At 41.6% G+C, this 20,004-nt stretch overlaps 2 protein-coding genes across 2 annotated transcripts; one reads left to right on the forward strand and one right to left on the reverse strand.

The window, feature by feature from the left end:
* Positions 1 to 4,116: 4,116 nt before the first annotated feature.
* On the reverse strand, positions 4,117 to 8,155 carry LOC148699543 (protein FAR1-RELATED SEQUENCE 5-like). The gene is made up of 6 exons (XM_089929761.1): positions 7,861 to 8,155; positions 7,446 to 7,523; positions 6,189 to 7,360; positions 5,381 to 6,116; positions 4,626 to 5,099; positions 4,117 to 4,523 (listed from the first exon to the last, which is right to left on the reverse strand). Exons 1-6 carry the CDS (start codon positions 7,903 to 7,905, stop codon positions 4,356 to 4,358), a joined length of 2,673 nt encoding a protein of 890 aa, XP_089785887.1. The 5' UTR covers positions 7,906 to 8,155; the 3' UTR covers positions 4,117 to 4,355.
* Positions 8,156 to 9,918: 1,763 nt separating this feature from the next.
* On the forward strand, positions 9,919 to 19,991 carry LOC103706244 (GHMP kinase family protein). Its single transcript, XM_008790301.5, has 10 exons — positions 9,919 to 10,311; positions 10,417 to 10,567; positions 11,629 to 11,726; positions 13,758 to 13,870; positions 14,009 to 14,061; positions 14,353 to 14,751; positions 15,746 to 15,847; positions 16,141 to 16,368; positions 18,043 to 18,165; positions 19,574 to 19,991. Exons 1-10 carry the CDS (start codon positions 10,304 to 10,306, stop codon positions 19,838 to 19,840), a joined length of 1,542 nt encoding a protein of 513 aa, XP_008788523.2. The 5' UTR covers positions 9,919 to 10,303; the 3' UTR covers positions 19,841 to 19,991.
* The last annotated feature ends 13 nt before the right edge of the window (positions 19,992 to 20,004 follow it).

A 20,004-nucleotide genomic window follows, 5' to 3' on the forward strand; every position in this document is an offset into this window, starting at 1 on the left:
AATAAGTCTGTCAGCCCCCAACACTTGTCTTATATACAAAACGCCCTCCCAAGCAGCCTGCAGCTCTGCTTCCACAGTCGAACAGCCAAGTATGCTCCGTCCCCCAGCAATGATAAAACTGCCCCTATGGTTCTTGATCACGAAACCCACGCCCCCAGAGGCGTCATTCTCCACCATGCCACCATCGAAATTCATCTTAAGATAATCAGATGGTGGGGATACCCAAGTGAAGTAAGTGAACCTGGACGCTATTGGTGTCGTTTTCATAGGGCTCCTTTGGTTCGCGAAAAAGGAAAGGAGAAAAGTATGATTAACGAGAAAGTAAAAAATATTTTTTATTTAATTAAAGTTTTTTAAAAAAACAAAAAATTATATTTTCGAAGAATATGATTTTTATGTTTAATGAATTTTTTTTTCGAAGAATATGATTTTTAGATATAATTTTTTTAAAAAAATATCAACCAAACATAAATCTTCTGAAAATCTTTCATTTTTCTATAGCAAAAATATTTTTTCAAAAAAATTTTAAATTTATTTTTCAAAAATTATATTTTTATAATATATATATATATATTTTTTCGCGAACCAAACTACCCCTAGGAGTTACATGTCGTTTGGTAGCAGAAGATTGGGCCCCTTAGCGTACATTCGTCACCAGTTCCCGCACATCCACGGGATTCAGGCGCGGGTGGTTCTATATACACCCCCCCTATTGGGGTGGTTCTATATACACCCCCCCTATTGCTCAGGACACCCCCCAAAAATTAAAAAAAAATTAAATACTCTCTACACCCCCCCATTTGCTAAGGACACCCCTAAAAAATTAAAAATTCCTAAATTACCCCCCACCCTCGGGTAGTTCTAAATACACCCCCCCGATTGCTCAGGACACCCCCCAAAAATTAAAAAAAAATTAAATACTCTCTACACCCCCCCATTTGCTAAGGACACCCCTAAAAAAATAAAAAATCCTAAATTACCCTTCACCCTCCCCACCCCCTCACCTAAATTGCTCTCTACACCCCCCAAACCCCCCCCACCAACCCCGCTCTTCCCCTCCAAAACTCCACTCCAGCCGGCTTCTTCCTTCCGCCCAAAAAACTTCGCCTCAAGCACCTCAAGCACCTCGCCGGCGGCCAAACCCCCTCCGTCTCCCCCTTCTCCCTCGCCCAAAACCCCCCCGTTCCCCCTTCTCCCTCTCGTCGCCGGCATTCTCCCCTTCTCCCTCTCGTCGCCGGCATTCTCCCGGAACCACCTCCCCGGCCATCTCCCGAGCAACGAGCACCTCGCCGGCGCCTCCACGACCACGTCGAGGTAGCTCCCCGCCCCCCCGCCTCCAGTGCTCCGTTCGGCACTGGATCGCCGAACAGAAGGGTTCTGTTCGGCTGAACAGTGCCGAACAGAAGCCCTCTGTTCGGCAACACTCAACCGAACAGAAGCCTTCTGTTCGGCTGCACGGTGCCGAACAGAAGCCTTCTGTTCGGCTGCACAGTGCCGAACAGAATGGTTCTGTCCGGCTCTGAGCAGCCGAACAGAAGCCTTCTGTTCGGCTCTGTGCAGCCGATCAGAAGCCTTCTGTTCGGCACTGTGCAGCCGAACAGAAGGCTTCTGGTGCGTGCCGTGCTGAATTTTGTGCCGAACATTTATGTATGCAATTGAATTATTTTCTTTGATATAGCCTAACATTGAATTTCTATATTTTCAGACATGGATCCCCGTCCCGCCAGAGTTAGACCTACGGCGTCAGCTAGGAGACGTCGTGCTAGGATTGCTTCTCCCGAGCCTGCTCATATGCCATCGGACTCTCCTGAGTCAGAGCATGATGATATGCCCGCTAGGGGCGAAGACGATGAGTCCGTTGGACCATGTCCAGGAGGTCCAGAGGATGAGTCCGTCCTGATCAGTTTCAGGACGCATATAGCAGCTTCCATCTGGAGGCAACAGGTATTGTTTATTTGTTATAGCATTATATTTTGTTTATTGATGTTTTATAAAGTAGTAGTAATTATACATTTATATTACAGGAACGAGCTCCACTAAAGTGCATGAACCATACTGCCAAGGTTGGTGAATGGAAGTGGTGGTCTTCAAACCAACCAAATACCAGGTTCAGAGCACTATTGAGGCAGTCGGGCCTCGTAGAGTTAGTACAGTGCTCTTATCGATTCATCGATAAGATTCTGATTTCGGGCTTCGTAGAGAGATGGCAGCCCGAGACGAACACCTTCCATATACCATTTGGCGAGATCACTATCACGTTGGATGATGTATCCGCCATTTTAGGGATTCCTGTCGCAGGTTCCTCAGTATCAGTTTCTCCTGAGAGGATGAGTGATCGGGATGCTGAGGAGCTACTTGTGGAGTTGTTGGGGGTGTCAGCTGGAGACGCGCGTCAGGAGGTACTGTCATCGCGCGGTCAGTCTGTGAGGATGGAGTGGCTGAGGACTCAGTTTTACTCTGTATCTGATAGAGACAGGCAGCAGAGGATAGAGTGTGCAGCACGAGCCTATTTGTTATTTTTGTTAGGCTGCACACTCTTTGCTGATAAGAGTGGGACCAGGGTGCCTATAGCGTATCTGTGTTTACTGCGGGATCTGGATAGGGTGAGCACATATGCCTGGGGTACAGCTGCCTTAGCATATTTGTATCGGCAGTTGGGGATTGCGTCGAGGTCATCAGTGAGACAGATCAGTGGTTATATGACGCTTCTGCAGGCATGGATTTATGAGCATTTTCCAGCACTCAGTCCTCACCCGTCGCTCGAGTATACTGATGCCAGTCCCTGCGTGCACCGCTGGATGCCCGGTACTCCATCCCGTACCACGATGGACCATTTAGTGGTTCTACGTGAGTCATTGGACCTTTTGAGCATCGATGAGGTACGTATCATATTACCATTTGCTTATGTTTGTCAGTACATTTAATATGCGATATAGTATAAAACTGAAATGGACCTTTTGTTTTACAGGTTATTTGGGATCCCCATCATCGGCTTCGGGGAGATCGCCCATATATACCCGTCGCATTTTTTAGTGGCTCCATCAAGTGCCTTGATATCGTAGAACCCTATCATCCAGAAAGGGTTCTTAGACAGTTTGGTCGTATTCAGACCATCCCTCGAGCGCCACTAGCCCCTACGCGAGCCAACAGAGGTTCCACAGCAGGCTCGTACCGGATACATTACTCCTATATGGATCAGCTTTGGGAGCGGTGGGAGGACCACGTGCTGAGCCAGGCGAGCAGGAGCCACCCAGTTACCCGGCCATCAGACAGCGTACCGGGATACATGGAGTGGTATCTCCGTATCACGCACGTTGCAGTTCAGCCTCCTCATCTGCGCTCGAGTACTCATTCTGGAGCTAGGGGAGGTCATGATGATGCTGACATGCACCGGCGGCGTAATGCAGCTGCACTCGGTATCAGTACCGACATTGTACGGATGGGTCCCTCAGAGGCTACGTCACTAGGTACCGGGCACCTATATAATGCTATTTCTCAGATGCATCAGGTACTTCTGGGTGATGAGCCTGGCCCGAGTACAGCACCCTCTCATTCGGATCCAGGACCCTCTCATTCGGACGTACAGCAGTACACGCGTCGACGATGGCGTCATAGGGATTGATGATGGAGCCTTTGTAATCTTTGTAAAGCCTTTGATATTAATGAAAAATATATATTTTTGGTACATTTACGTGTAATCTTTGTAAAGCCTGGCCCGTTCTATTTTACACAAATATAACAGTGCACATAACAATCAATCTAACAATGCGAAGACAGATATTTTTTGATTTATATTGATGATGGAGTTTCAAAAATTGTACATATATAAACAATCAATCTAACTCTACTGTCTTGCCTCCACCTCCCCCTGAGGAGATGGAGTCCCGTGGGGGGTTTGACCCTGAATCTGATACGACTGATGTTCTGCCTCCACCTCCCCCTGAGGTACCTCCAAATGTTGTTCCAATCAAAGCTGACCCTGGACAAAGTTCCCCTCCAAAAAAGGCAGCAAAGCCTAAGAGGGTGCCAGTGACAAGACCTGGCCTTGCAAGGAGAGGGCAGCCGATTAACCTCTTAACCAAGAACATCACAGAGCCCTCTTTTCCAACAAATGTGTTAATCATCTGCTCAAGCTTGTCACCGTTAAGTTCTTGTACATCAGAAAGGTCTATTAGTTCCCCTGTTTGATTTGTTTGCTCCCACCAGCTCTTAAGTATGTTTCTGTTTACATCTGAAATCTCAACGGAAACAACAGTCGTCATATGTATTCCCAGCTGATGATGGAGTTTCACAGTACATGACTCTAAGAGCCCCAAAAAATTTACAACTTTCAAAAATTGTACATATATAAATAATCAATCTAACTCTACTGTCTCGCTAATTATAACATTAGGTGAGATGCTCTCTTTGAACTGTTGAATCCGTGCTTCATATGAATTTTCCCATCCGGTAGCACAAGGAAGATGATATTTTCGCCAGTTGGTCGCTACTGGCGGAACGGGATGTCCCGGCAACAAGAACACCTTCAAAATTAGAAATAAGAAAATATTAATAGCTACAAAATTATAAATAAGCAAAATTAAATAAGCAAAATTAAATATTCGCAAGTGTTGTGAACGTAGTACCTCAACAAAATGATTTCCATTTACGAATCCGATAGCGATATCTTTGCGGGATAGAAGAGGTACTGGCACAGAACGGAGAGGTAGGAAGGTCAGACATTGTTGCAACGAGAGATGGTATAGGACAACATTATAGCAGGATGCTATAAGATGACCCATGTCCGGCATAGTCATCCATCTGTCATATGGTGGACAATCATCATAATATGATAATGCATGAGTGATCTCAGCAATCGTCCCTTCCACACCATATAATGTGCGATAGTGGTCCGAATGACATTGCAACTCTTGCAATAAATCCTTCCTAACACGCACCCAGTCATCTTCTCCAAATCCCAGTAAGTCAGCTATTGCCCTAAATCCGCAATTCCCATCAGCTTTTACATCCTTGATATGCTGGATGTATGGTCTCAAGGCAGAAGGAATAGCATCAATATAGATAATGGGCGTATGTGACTGGGCTCTAGTACGAAAAATCTGCAAATAATATCAAATGATAGAAAATATGTAACAATGGCAGAACATGTCCCGTATCGGCACATCTCGGCACGGCACATCCCGTATCGGCACATCTCGGCACGGCACATCCCGTATCGGCACATCTCGGCACGGCACGTCCCGACATGTCCCGTATCGGCACATCTCGGCACGGCACGTCCCGACATGTCCCGTATCGGCACATGACATACCGGCACGGCACGGACCGTCCCGTAGACGTTGTGATACCTATTGTAAGAAAATAAATATTTGGTACTTACCTTTTGCTTGGGCCGTCTCTTTTGAATCTGAGTAGATGGATTGCGGATGGTAACTTTCTCAACACCAGGTGAATAACTATCCTGTCCAGATAGAACCAACTCAAACGCAGACGGGTCACGTCGAGTAGACGTATCAACCTTCAGTGAAGCGCGCCCACGTGAACCGGTCTTCCGTTTTGCAGGCTCTAAAAGAGGTGTACTATCTGGACTTGCAATCTCTCGTAACTTCTTGATCATCTGCAATTGAGAAGCCCCATCTAACTTCTTGAATCGTAGCGCAATCAAATCTAACTCTGCATCACAACTCAACTGAATTGGCTGCACGGGGGGGGGGGGGGGGGTAGGCAGAATATCAAGTTTCCTCCAATGAGGATCTATGCAGTCGAGAGGAATGGGCCGACCTTCCACCCTGTACCGCGCAATCTGGTGAGCACATGGTATACCATGTGTGCGTCGAATAGCGCACCCACAATTTGAATCATCAAACCCAACTGAATTGGCTCGTTTCGATTGGGCGAGGACATGATTTAACGCACTTATAGATATGAAACCTCGCAACTCTTTGAATTCAGCTGGCTTGAAGTTGTGCTGCACTACCAATAAACTCTTCTCCAATGAGGCTTTAACGGAGCTGTGCTGCAACTCAATCAATCCATGTATTCTAGTCCAAGATGACTCGAAACTTCCTTGGCTTGATCCAAGCTGCTTTTTGAGCTTTGCATGTGCACTCTCGACCCTAGTAAACAAATGAAAGTTAGATATAAGAATTGAGGCAAATTAAATTTAAATGAGTCTTTATTTGTGATACCTATTTGTCGTCACATTTCCGTAGTGCCTGCATGTATCAGTCCACGCCGCAACAAATCTTTCCTTGTATTTGCTCAGCCAAGTATCTGACACATACTGTAGTGCATCTGGATAGGTACCGAACTCTCTCTGCAGTGCACTCCAGCGATCATTATACTCGTCTTCCGTGGAGGACAGCACTAGTACATTCCAACTCATAATAAATTTATCCCATTTCTCCTTCAATTCGAAAAATTTTTTGCACTTGGCCAAAACATTCCTACTAATATGCCATCTACATAATAAATGTCTAGCAGTAGGAAATACTCTATGAATTGCATTCATCAAAGCCAAGTCTCTATCTGTAACAATCAACTCAGGCAAAACATCATCAGCTATGACACTGCGCAATCTCTCTAATGCCCAAGTATAGCTTTCTTTCCCCTCAGAATTTAAGTATACAAAAGCAACTGAAAATGTCATGTCAGTAGATGTCACCCCCACAATCTCTAAGAGCGGAAGACGATACCTATTCGTCTTGTACGTGCAATCCATTATCAACACACGGGGAAATGCACGGAACAAATCAATGCTGCCAGGGTGTGCCCAAAATAAGTCATGCACAACATCCGTATTAGTACAATTCCTATGCCACTCAATATATTTAGCCTCTGATAATTTACCTAATAGATGTTGCATTTCAGACCTCCCGGCTTTCTCTGCAACCTTAAACCGTTGACGTACATTGTAGATAGTCTTGATAGTCGTAACATTGAGGGCATCTCTTTCCTTCAATGTGGATAATATGTCCTTTGGACGAACCAAACTCTTCGACATATCCACTAACAATTCCGTCTCCTGCTCAGATAATCTCCCTGCATATGAGTGCCCCTCCAGATTCTCTGCAGCGGGATGATTGTGCACTCCACATACGACCAGTAATATCCAATCATCCGCAGTATCCAATTTCTTTCCTCTTAATGCAAAAGGGCATCCACACTTCTTTGTCCCACAGGCAGTCTTTATTCGCTTTTCTTTTGTGGTTCGGTACGTCCCACCCCTCTCACAACCTAACGTAATTCTGGGTTTCTTAGAAATGGTACCTGCATCGGATGATTTGATTACAACAACAAAACCATTTCGCCTCCCAGCTTCACGACACCAATTACACAAGTCCTCTCTACTCTTGAAGATCTATACATTAAACAATTTATGTAAGTACACAGTTGTAAAAATAGCTCGCTAAACTAATACAAAATTGCACAATATATTATAATACCTCGTAAGTTGTAAATTCGCTTGTGTAATCCAGTACAAATTCTGATCCAATTATACTCGATTCGGTTGTAGCATAGCCCTACATATAAAATAATTTATCACCAAGAATTGATGAATCAGAGGATCTGTTCGGCACAAAATTCAGCACGGCACGCGATTTGGCACGAGAAGGCTTCTGTTCGGCTGCAGAGTGCCGAACAGAAGCCTTCTGTTCGGCTGCAGTGTGCCGGACAGAAGCCTTATGTTCGGCACTGTGCAGCCGAACAGAAGCCTTCTGTTCGGTAGAGCGTTGCCGAACAGAAGGCTTCTGTTCGGCACTGTGCAGCCGAACAGAAGCCTTTTGTTCGGCGATCCAGTGCCGAACGGAGCACGAACCGTGAAAAAAAAAAACTTTCGAAACAAGGTGGAACACGTACCTTTGCGGCCGATTCTTCGTCCCAAATCACTAGTTGCTTGTCCATGCTTCGAATGGGGCTTAAATCTCCTTCAAAGATCGCCTAAACGATGTAAATGGATCGAGGGGTTTAAGGGGGGTTTGAGGGGTGGTTTTTTTTTTCCTTTTCAAAACGAAACGGAGGAGGAGACGGAGGAGGAGGAAGGGGGGTGTACTGAGAAAATTTCAAGGGCAATATGGTAATTACACTAAAGGTTAGTTTGGGTATTTTTTTTTTGGTTTTTGGGGGGTGTCCTGAGCAATCGGGGGGGTGTATTTAGAACTACCCCCCACCCTCCCCACCCCCTCACCTAAATTGCTCTCTACACCCCCCAAACCCCCCCCACCCCACTCTTCCCCTCCAAAACACCTCGCCAACGCCCAAAACCCCCCGTTCCCCCTTCTCCCTCTCGTCGCCGGCATTCTCCCGATCTCCGACCACCTCGCCGGCTTCTCCCGGAACCACCTCGCCGGCTTCTCCCGAAATTTTTTTTTTCACGGTTCGTGCTCCGTTCGGCACTGGATCGCCGAACAAAAGCCTTTTGTTCGGCGATCCAGTGCCGAACGGAGCACGAACCGTGAAAAAAAAAATTTCGGGAGAAGCCGGCGAGGTGGTTCCGGGAGAAGCCGGCGAGGTGGTCGGAGATCGGGAGAATGCCGGCGACGAGAGGGAGAAGGGGGAACGGGGGAGGAGGGGTTTAAGGGGGGTTTGAGGGGTGTTTTTTTTTTTTTCTTTTCAAAACGAAACGGAGGAGGAGGAAGGGGGGGTGTATGAGAAAATTTCAAGGGCAATATGGTAATTACACTAAAGGTTAGTTTGGGTTTTTTTTTTTTGGTTTTTGGGGGTGTCCTGAGCAATAGGGGGGGTGTATATAGAACTACCCCCCCTATTGCTAAGGACACCCCCCAAAAACCAAAAAAAAATACCCAAACTAACCTTTAGTGTAATTACCATATTGCCCTTGAAATTTTCTTAGTACACCCCCCCTTCCTCCTCCTCCGTTTCGTTTTGAAAAGCAAAAAAAAAAACACCCCTCAAACCCCCCCTTAAACCCCTCGATCCATTTACATCGTTTAGGCGATCTTTGAAGGAGATTTAAGCCTCATTCGAAGCATGGACAAGCAACTAGTGATTTGGGACGAAGAATCGGCCGCAAAGGTACGTGTTCCACCTTGTTTCGAAATTTTTTTTTTTCACGGTTCGTGCTCCGTTCGGCACTGGATCGCCGAACAAAAGGCTTCTGTTCGGCTGAACAGTGCCGAACAGAAGCCTTCTGTTCGGCAACCCTCAACCGAACAGAAGCCTTCTGTTCGGCTGCACAGTGCCAGAAGCCTTCAGAAGGCTTCTGTTCGGTTGAGGGTTGCCGAACAGAAGGCTTCTGTTCGGCACTGTTCAGCCGAACAGAAGCCTTTTGTTCGGCGATCCAGTGCCGAACGGAGCACGAACCGTGAAAAAAAAAAAATGCCGGGGGGGGGAGCTACCTCGAGGTGGTCGTGGAGGCGCCGGCGAGGTGCTCGTTGCTCGGGAGATGGCCGGGGAGGTGGTTCCGGGAGAAGCCGGCGAGGTGGTCGGAGATCGGGAGAATGCCGGCGACGAGAGGGAGAAGGGGGAACGGGGGGGTTTTGGGCGTTGCCGAGGTGCTTTGGGCGGAACAGTTCAAAGGGAGACGGAGGGGGTTTGGCCGCCGGCGAGGTGCTTGAGGCGAGGTTTTTTGGGCGGAAGGGAGAAGCCGGCGGGTGTTTTGGAGGGGAAGAGCGGGGTGGGGGGGGTTTGGGGGGTGTAGAGAGCAATTTAGGTGAGGGGGTGGGGAGGGTGGGGGGTAATTTAGGAATTTTTAATTTTTTAGGGGTGTCCTTAGCAAATGGGGGGGGGGGGGGTGTAGAGAGTATTTAATTTTTTTTTAATTTTTGGGGGGTGTCCTGAGCAATAGGGGGGGTGTATATAGAACCACCCTTCAGGCGCGGATACAGCTCTAAGACCGCATAACTGGATGTAGCCAATAAGCGGCGAGATATAGTCCTCTCTTGTAGGACACGCGTCGAAACATCGCTGGGTTGGAAAGGATCTTTCCAGACGGTCTTGGAGGTTGGCGGGGCAATTACTCCCAGTCCCAGGTCCCATCTCGACCTGCGAACTCCAAAAACCCTACCGATCGGCCCGCGTACCATACCCACCATCTCAGCTCCTTGCTCGCTCTTCTTTCGATTCCCATTTTCTTTCTCTATTTCGATGCTGATTGATCTAGTCTGAAGCTTTATATCAATCTTTATGTAATTAATTTTTGGGTAGGGAGCTTGGAATTCCTGGGGATATTGGCTTCTGGGTTCTTGCTCTCTCTATTTCGCATAAGCTTTCTGTGATCTTTTTGGTGTTTTAATAGCAAAACCCCTCTCCGACTTGCTAAGTTTTGCAGCGGAAGTGAGCGATGGAAGTGTAAGTTTGTGATCTATCTTCTTCTTTTTTCTCTCAAAGATCTATTCTTTTTTGGGGTTTTAGGTTGTTTTCCATCTCTGAGTGGATTTGTGCTTCTTCTTGTAGAGTTGCTTCGGCTCCCGGGAAGGTCTTGATAACTGGGGGGTACCTCATTCTCGAGAGGCCCAATGCAGGGATTGTTCTTAGTACGAATGCCCGGTTCTATGCGATGGTTAAGCCGCTGCTCGAGGAGGTCCAGCCGGAGAGTTGGGCTTGGGTGAGTTTTTCCTTCTCATAATTCGAAAAATATTGGATCTTTGGTACTGTTCCTAAATTAGGAGTGGGAAAAGTTCCAACTTGACCCGTGACGACAAGGAGATCAATCTATTGCTGCTGCATTTGCTACTCTTCTTGTTTCAGCTGTGAGATTTGGAGGTTTTCTGCGTTAAGGGGAAAAAAGAACACCAGTCGGTAGCCTTGTTTAGAAAATTTATTGTTTTCTTTAATTGTGTTTAGGTTCTTGATGGGGGGAAGAATTCAACCTTAGCGACTTATACAATAGATCAAGGGTCAAGGTCTATTGTTTACTATAAGGAGATGATGGGTTTTCTATTTCTTTTTCTCCTTCCCCTCATTTTCCCCCTCATAAGAACCGATCTCAAAACTGTTGAGTGTTGTCAAACTTTTCATTAACTTCTGACTGGGGATTGAGGGATTTATATATTTTTAATCAAATTTCACAAAAATGAATGATGACAGAGCATTGCATGGTCAGTAACTGATATGTAGATTGCTAGATTGATTAAGATTTCCTCATTAAGTTGTTAAAAGGACAATTTTGATATTGGAAAACAAATTTTAGGCATTTTGTCTCGCTTCTTTTGCACTGTTGGAGAAAAGCGTCAAGCATTGAGACTGGAAATGGCCATTAGAAGAGATAGTTGGGTTTTTCATGACCATTTACAGCTATGTTTCTTCTTTCAGTGCTTCACACGATACTTACTTCAAATTGTTGTTATTCATTCAGGACAGAGTGAACCATAGTTTTAGGTGGTCATGCTAAAAAGGAATACAAAGAATCTGGTAAATGATAAATGTTATAAGGGTCATATAATTTGAATTTTGCATGCTTTAATCACTATCTGAAAATGATCATGCTGTTAGAGCATTTCTCAGCAAAGAGCAATTTCTTTGATGTTTAATTTGCTCATTCTTGATAAGCTTGATGCTTTAGTAGAAGTACAAATTTTATCATTTTTTTCTTTTTTATGTTGTTAGAGGATTTCAATGCCAATGAGCCATTTCTTTAAATTTTAATTTGCTTATTTCATCTTACAGGCATGGACAGATGTGAAAGTAACATCTCCCCAGCTTTCTAGAGAAACAACCTACAAGTTGTCACTCAAGAACTCAACCCTTCAGTGCATCTCTTCGAGGTATGTCTCCATTGGATTGAGTTATTTGTTGCAAATGGCTGTTATTTGTTGTAATTTTTAATCTATTATATTTGTTATGCGCATATGAGCATGCTTGCAGCTGTTGGCATCGGATAATGAAAAAATGTGTGCATTCATAATTTACTGAACAAACATGCAGATTGGATTAATAATGTGGATGGAGATGCTTTGTTAGTATTTTGCAATAAATCAGGATTCCGCTCTGCATTCATGATTAACAGAATGTTAATGTTCTCTCCTTTGAAGTTGTACAGGGAAGGAGCTAGGCACTGGACCATGCATTGGTCTTGACATAACATAGCACAAAACATGAAGAAAAATAAGAAAAGGGGCACTTAAAGCATTACTTGATCTTGTTGCATGTAAGAACTATGAAAGGTTTGCTAAAATGTAGGGTGTTAACTTCCTAAAGAACATATGGGGAATTTTCTTGATCTGTTCCTACTTATACGATCAATTTAGCAAGGCTTAACACCATCAAGTAGCAGACAGCCTATGTTCAGAAGGACTTTATCACTGTACTGAATCTTCTATAAGAGTCACTAATTATTATTTGCATAAGCTGTATACAAGGATGACTTCTCTTCTTTTTTATCAAATATGGCTCATTTGCGTTATCCTCAATGTCACATATAACCTGGTTCTCCATACTTTCTAAGTTCATCTACTTTAGCATCTTCTTGCATTCTAGGTTTTTATATGGTTAAGTGACATTAATTCTCAAGCAGGTGTTTCTTGATCCCAGAGCCTTGGGTCACAGTCTTGTAGTTCTTTCAGATTCATATTCATAGTGTCTGGTCATCTTTGTTGACAGCTGCTATGTCATGTTATTTCATATCATCCACTCTTTTCTTAAGAGGTGATTGCTTAGATGAGGTCTTCATGTTACAACATACAATTGCGTGCTTGTAGGACCAAGTTGATTCATGGATGTGTTGCTGGCCAGCATTGCACGTGCTGTGTCATGCTGATCCAGTGCCAGTGCCAATATTGGGTCGATAAGAATTTGTATTTTCCAGAAATGGCCTGATTTATTGTCGTTTTTCAGAGTCAGGCCTTTCTTTTTCTTTCTTTCTTTCTTTGCAGGAATGGCCTAGTTAGAAGATTTTCAGGCACTTGTGCTCCTGGCCTTATGATCACGCTCCTGCCTGTGAATGTGCATTGCACACTCAACAATTACATGCATGCAGTATTAAAAAGATGCACTTCATATATATAATAAAAAAATCATTCACTATCAAATTAAGGGCATTCGCTATAAAAGGTTTTGTGCACTAAACTACAGTTGGACATCCGGCTAGATTGTATCATCTGGGTTCAGGACAAAAACATCCAAAAATTTTAAAAGTGGTTCATCCTGAAAAAGGAAAAATTAAAGTTGGACCTAATCTGCAAAAATTAAAACAAAGTGGCTTCAATCTGCAGGCTCCCCTTAAATATGATTTGAAGCTTAATGTGATTTACAAACTTCTAGAAATGTCATTAGTTACAAGAATCCTGTTGAACAGTATTCATGTATGGATCTAAGTAAAATGCCATGTTGCTGTGATAGGTATTAACAGTTAACAAGTGGGAGTGTTTAGAAGAGGTTGTGTGACACCTAACTGGATAGGAGCTTCAAGATCCTAAATAGAAGAGGTTGTGGCACGCTTCTGGGGTTCCATATAACTCTAGCACTATATTTAGCTCAAGTATGTGGAATAGAGCTTCTTGTTCATAGTTATTTTCTAACTTATTAGTAGAGAGGGGCCATGATCAATTTTGTTGCCATCAAGGCCTCCATACCTATATGGAAGAGGCATTTATGCTGGTTTATAATGAAGCAATATGAATCTTCTTTTTTTAAGAGTTTTATCAGTAACAATTGCAACTGTTCATATTGTTTATCAGTGCAACCATTTTGAATTTGTAGCTTGATCATGGGCAGAATCCACTATGGAGCTGCCCAATTTTTCCAACAGAGAATCATATGAAGACTTTAGTGACTCTTTTATGGCCTTGAAATATCAGGGACTCGACAAACCCTTTTGTGGAACAGGCTGTACAATATGCTGTAGCAGCTTCTAAAGTGATATTCGTTGACAAGGAGAAGAAGGATGCATTAAATAAACTTCTTTTGCTAGGTAGTTTAAGTGTTTTTTCTTACTTTTATTCTTCTCTGTTTGCAGTTCATCTATATTGTGCATGCCTTGGTTGTTACCATTTTAGGCATAGCATAGTTTTTGGTTTCACATGTCTAAGTTTTACATGGGTCGTTGCAGGTCTTGATATCACAATCTTAGGTAGCAATGACTTCTATTCTTATAGAAATCAGGTACGTTGCTCTCCTGTTTGCCTTTATTGATTTATCCATTTTCTTTAATATATTAAATTATCACATGACCGTAAAGACTTTCATTTTTTACTTGTTAATTTGTTTGATTTCTTTTTAAATGTGATTTTGAGATACATGAAGTGTATGTTTCCTGTTTCTGCTACCCTCTGTCATGCAAAGTTTTATGATGTTTCTTTATTTTAGTCAAGCATCTGTAACTAGTATGATGTTCTTAGCTGATATATTTCAAATGATTCCAAAATTGAGTTGTGTGTGAATTTTTCTTTTTAGATTGAAGCACGTGGACTGCCTTTAACTCCGGATGCACTGGCTTCACTTCCACCTTTTTCTTCAATTATGTTTAATTCAGAAGCTTCCAATGGAACAATTTCTGGAGAGAGATGCAAACCTGAGGTTGCAAAAACTGGACTTGGCTCATCAGCTGCAATGACAACGTCAGTGGTTGCAGCTCTACTTCACTATCTTGGAGTTGTTAATCTTCCATTTTCAGCAAAAAGTCTTCCCGAAGGGAATACAAATAATTCAGATCTTGATTTAGTACATGTTATAGCTCAAAGTGCTCATTGTATAGCTCAAGGGAAAATTGGCAGTGGTTTTGATGTCAGTGCTGCTGTCTATGGTAGTCAACGCTATGTCAGATTTTCTCCTGCAGTTCTTTCTTCTGCTCAGGTTTTCTCTTGCTGCATCTCTTCTGCCTACTTGATTTTATGTGTGAGTTGCGGATATGATTCATTTTAGCTATAAAAACTCTTGAGGTTTGTCCTTTTACTTGATTCTTGAAGTCACCTGGTTGCTGTTTTAATCAATTCTATCGTCTACCGGTTCTTTGCTCTTTTTGGGTTTACCTAGTATTTCATGTTTTGCTGATTTTAAGGGAGGCTCTTGTTTGAGGATGACCAATCTGACTTGGAAATTCTGATGTAAGAAAAGGCTTCTTGCATTGCTGTTTAGGAACCATACTGTAGTGAAGTAAAACATATTATTATTTTATGTTTATTGAGAGATGGATATAAACTCAGGTCCTCTGTTACCAGCAGGCAGTCATTATCATTCATCTGAATACTGTTTCTCATGAGGCAAATGATACGGCTCAGTTCCAGTTGCATGAACAAAAAAGCCTACAGAGATCCTGATCTGCCATCTACAGGGGCCTTTGATTACTTCTTAATACAAGCATGTCTGTATGCATCACCGGCTTCAATTTTTGTCAAGTACGACACCATATATGAGAGTATACAGAATGGCTAATGGCAGATTGGAGTTCCTGTACAGAAACTTCCCTGCCTGCATTGGGGAGCTAAACCTTGTCCTCCAATCATGCAAAAACATCTGAACCTGTTCGCTATGTCAGAAAGGGGTAGCTACATACAAACTGAAAAGTCACTGTAATTGTAACATAAGCAAAAGTTGATTCAATCCACTACCAATAAAGATATTGTTTGAGTTGTTTTATGAATAAAGTTGATTTGTGTTATGACAGAAGGATCTTTAATTTGCTTTTGTGTGTTGGCTGCTTGATCTGTACAGCATAGGCGTATTTTAGGTGATGTAATGATTTTGTTAGCTCTTACATTGCTTGCAAACCTATTTATTTAGTCTAAATAAGGTTCACATTGGTCATAAGAAAGATAAAGAACTTATGTTCTCTGTTGCGAAACTACAGGTTATTGGAGGGAAGTGTTTGCAAGAAGTAGTCACTGATATTCTTCAAGAGAAGTGGGATCATCAGAAGTTTCACTTTTCTTTGCCTCCGCTCATGACCCTTGTAAGTTCAGCAACTTCCTGAATACCTGCATAGTGACTAAACTCCAGAATTTCTTAAATGATGAAAGCTCTTTTCATGTCTGTGAGTTAAATTTTTGGAGGAGCATGGCCATTTCTATTTCTAATTTTCTTGGAAGTTGCAAGAGCCTACATAATTCATGCTTCTTTCTACTCCGAGAGCATGGTTTGTTTGCTCATATATGAATGAATTTGCTAGTTTCACGTCACATGCGCTTCTCTTTATGGCTGGGTTAAGACTTAAGATTTCATATAGTGGTATGGTGCTATTTGCAGCTACTGGGAGAACCTGGTACTGGAGGTTCATCTACTCCATCAATGGTGGGTTCTGTGAAGCAGTGGCAGAAGTCTGATCCTCAGAAATCGCTAGAAACATGGAAAAAGTTAGCATATGCTAATTCAGTGCTTGAGGCACAACTCAAAAGTTTAAACAAATTAGCAGAGGATCACTGGGATACTTACAGACATACTTTAGCTGTTTGCAGCGGCTGTGGACATGAGAGGGTAACCTTTTTGTTATCCATTCATTTTCCCCATTAGATTAGCTAGTCTAGTTTGTGTTCCTTTCGAATTTGAGTAAACCTTCGGCATTTAATATTTTGTCTTTTATTTTTTTAGCTTTCGAATATTTTCCAATCTCAATCACATTTCTTTGTACCCACTAAATTATTATCTTTTAAGTGATAATTTGAATTAACCGAAATATAAATATATTGTATTTAGATTCTTCTTTGAAAATTTGAGATCTCATAAATAACAAATATAAGAATTCTAATGATAGGACAAAATACAGTTTCCTTTTGGGGAAGGTATATGCAACTTTTTATTCCAATAGAATTTAATATTTGAGAAAAAAAGCTGCTATTCTGCTTCTTCACTGGACTGGTGGCTTTACAGATTGAGGTTCTGCAGGATATTAAATCAGATATATACTGGAATTAACAACTGTTTTAACCCCTTGCTATCCTATATCAACAACCTTAGATTGTTTTGTTTTCGTATATAAATGACAAATGAAGAGCTATCATGGGTTGGTAGGTTGGGTATAGGTCCGCATAAAATAAATGGGATGGATATGTGTTTACTTTCCGGAACCTGATTTTTAGGGGTTTGGGTATGGATTGAGGGTTTTTTGACCCAAGTGTAGTTTGACTCAACCAGTAACTGACCTGACCATAGCCACCCCCAATTATAGCTGGACTTACTTTTACCCTGTCTAGTTGGGGTCATGAGAGGGAGGATGGATGGGGTTGGAAGGAGGGATGACCCCCATCCACCGTTTGGTTCAAAAAATCTCAGAAAGGATGGATGAAAGGAGGGATTGCCTATCCATCCTGGCCCACTAGTTTTCATCCTCCTAAATTGGGAGGATGCAATGAAGGATGGATGGAGCATGTGAGGGATGAGTTTCTACGTTGATAAAATTACCCCCATTAATTTTTTGACAAAATCCTAACACTTCTCTACTTTTTTTTAGTAAAGTTAAATTAAACAGATAAATATAAAAAGGAAAAAAATATATTCTCTTTTCATTCATTTTATTTATTTATTTATTTCATTCTACGTATACTAATAACTCTATACCATTAAACTTTATTACTAATTATTTTAATTTTAGCATGTAGTTTCCATAATTATAACTAAATAATTAGAATTGTCTTCTATTTTTCTATTTATATTCACTATTTTTAGTTAACTATTATATAAAATTAATTAACTATTTAAATTAAATTATAAATTAATTAGTTATTTTTAATATATACAAATAAATTAAAACCATATATGATTAATATATAAAATTCTTTATTTAATTAAATTAATTAAAATATTTATATAATTTTATATAATTATAATTATAAAGATTATAATTTTATATTGCCCTACTTCTTTAGTATAAATAAGTGTTATAAATTGATAGTAATGATACCTTTGTATCTAAAGGTGGTTTAGTAGAAATGCCATACAAATATCATTCATCCTCTCTTACATTCCTCCTATACCAAACATATAAAGGAATCATTCCCATCCATCCTTCCATATCTCACCAAACACACAGGATGATGGATAGAAGACCCATTCATCCTCTCTATTATCCATTCTTCCTCCAATCCATCCTTTGTACCAAACAGAGGGTTATGGTCATACTATGCTAAAAGCAGTGAACTGATTTATTTATAGTGGATGGAACAAGTTACCGATCAGCATCAAGAATCTATTGTGAAGTCCCTGTTAGGAGCAAGAGATGCTTTCCTCGAGATCAGGTTTCATATGCGACAGATGGGCAAGGCTGCTGGTGTACCGGTAAGTTTTGTTTTGTTTTTTCAGTGAAGATTTAAAGTACTCCATTTTTAATTGCAATACAGTATACAGCTTCACAATTTCCTGTTTATTTTTCCTCTGATGAATTATGCATTGCAGAATAATCACTAGTACCTTTACATTTTTCTCTTTTTGAAGCTGTAAATTCTTATAGACTCATGATAATTTCAGTCAGTTTAACTGATAGCACACTGATAAGTTCAATGAGAAGTCTATTTAAGCACTGATTTTTGTGGAGAAAGGAAACCCTAAATGTCCTCAGGTTATGAAAATTTGTAAGATGTCTCTATCTAACTTCGTCCTTAGCCATCCAAGTTGGCTCTTGAGTATTCTTTGGTTCACCACCCTTTTTTATCCAGTGATACACTGGTCGAAGTTCTTAGATCTGCTAGAAAACTCATCCTCATTTTCTCACATGCTACTGTCTGTGGGACAAATAAAAACGCACTAAATTCAATTGTAAATAAGAAAATTTCATCACCAATATTGGGATTTGAACTTTCGTAATTTTTACTATATTTTAATGTTTTCTACATGCTTTGCATTCTGATATTTTTACATCAACAATTCCCTGCTCTGGCACCTATTCCAAGTTCAGTTTCATTAGATGCAGTTAGAACCACCAGCTGTAACTCAGGTTGTCTGATCTAGCTTTTGGGAGGCAGTCTTGTGATTCTTGGAAAAATCCTTGTTATGGATTTACGGAAAATGGCAGCTTTCAGGAAACTTGTCACAGCTTAGTAGTGTCTATATGGCAATTCTTTTGAGAAATATATGCATATGAGCTAGATTGTAAGATGCTGGTGCTATCCTAGCTTCTAATGATGCACTTACATCTCTGTACTCTATTTATGCACTAAGTGCTTGACATCATGACCTCAATGTTGCTTCTGTTTCCAGTTTGTTGCTTTTTTATGGAGGTGTGTGATACCTCCAATATTTACTTAAATTAATGATATGATGTATCTGTAGTGTCTCACTGAATTATCAAAATATGGCATCTTTCATATAGTCGGTTTCCGGCTTGTCAACATAAGTCGAGAGGTTACTGATACAGTAAATTTTGTTGTTGGGTGGAATTTTTAGTGATTGCCTCCATGTGATAGCTGCCCTAACCTTCTCGTTTAGCATGAGAATAAATTGAGTCAACTTCTTGGTGCAAGAAACCATTAGATACTTTTTAAGATATGTAAAATTCTATACCTGTTTGGCTGAATTGGCATATGTGATATGCGGCCTGCACTTGTTTAAAAGCATGTTAAATTGGGATATATCACACATGCTGGTGTTAAAAATCTCACTGTGTATGATGCAGTTGTCATTGGATTTTTCAACTTGCCTTGCATGGTGAACTCAGCTTATTAGTCTTTTTTCCCTGCTAACTTTGCAGATAGAGCCAGAATCACAAACTCAGCTTTTGGATGCCACTATGAATATGGAAGGAGTTCTATTAGCAGGAGTCCCTGGAGCAGGTGGTTATGATGCAGTTTTTGCTGTTATATTGGGAGAAGCCAATAATGCTGTAATCAAATCTTGGAGCTCAGTCGGTGTTTTGCCCCTGCTTGTTAGAGAAGATCCTAAAGGTGTGTCACTGGAAAATGGTGACCCAAGAGCCAAAGAAGTGTCATCTGCCATTTCTTCAATTCAAATAAATTAGGTTCGAGACTGTACTGTTAATTGAGATTCACAGGCGATTCTCTCTTAATTTCTTTTGGCAGCGATTACCAAAAATGATTCAGATGGAGAATGTATTTTTATACAATGTACACCTTGGCAGAATGAAAACCAGCTCATAAGAGCATAGAATATGTTCTACTGTGT

This window comes from Phoenix dactylifera, chromosome 3, assembly GCF_051530095.1.
Source record: "Phoenix dactylifera cultivar Ajwa chromosome 3, Ajwa_hap1_PhDact_Kaust_v1.1, whole genome shotgun sequence".
Lineage (NCBI taxonomy): Eukaryota > Viridiplantae > Streptophyta > Magnoliopsida > Arecales > Arecaceae > Phoenix > Phoenix dactylifera.

Bases quoted from the DNA above. Each gene is read 5' to 3' on its own strand.
- LOC103706244 (XM_008790301.5), top strand. The intron at 15,848-16,140 runs GTAAGTTCAGCA...TGCTATTTGCAG, and splicing joins TGCCTCCGCTCATGACCCTT to CTACTGGGAGAACCTGGTAC. The intron at 18,166-19,573 runs GTAAGTTTTGTT...CTAACTTTGCAG, and splicing joins GCAAGGCTGCTGGTGTACCG to ATAGAGCCAGAATCACAAAC.
- LOC148699543 (XM_089929761.1), bottom strand. From the start codon at position 7,905: ATGGACAAGCAACTAGTGATTTGGGACGAAGAATCGGCCGCAAAG. The intron at 7,361-7,445 runs GTATTATAATAT...TTTAATGTATAG, and splicing joins GCGAATTTACAACTTACGAG to ATCTTCAAGAGTAGAGAGGA. The intron at 5,100-5,380 runs GTAAGTACCAAA...TATTATTTGCAG, and splicing joins AGAGACGGCCCAAGCAAAAG to ATTTTTCGTACTAGAGCCCA.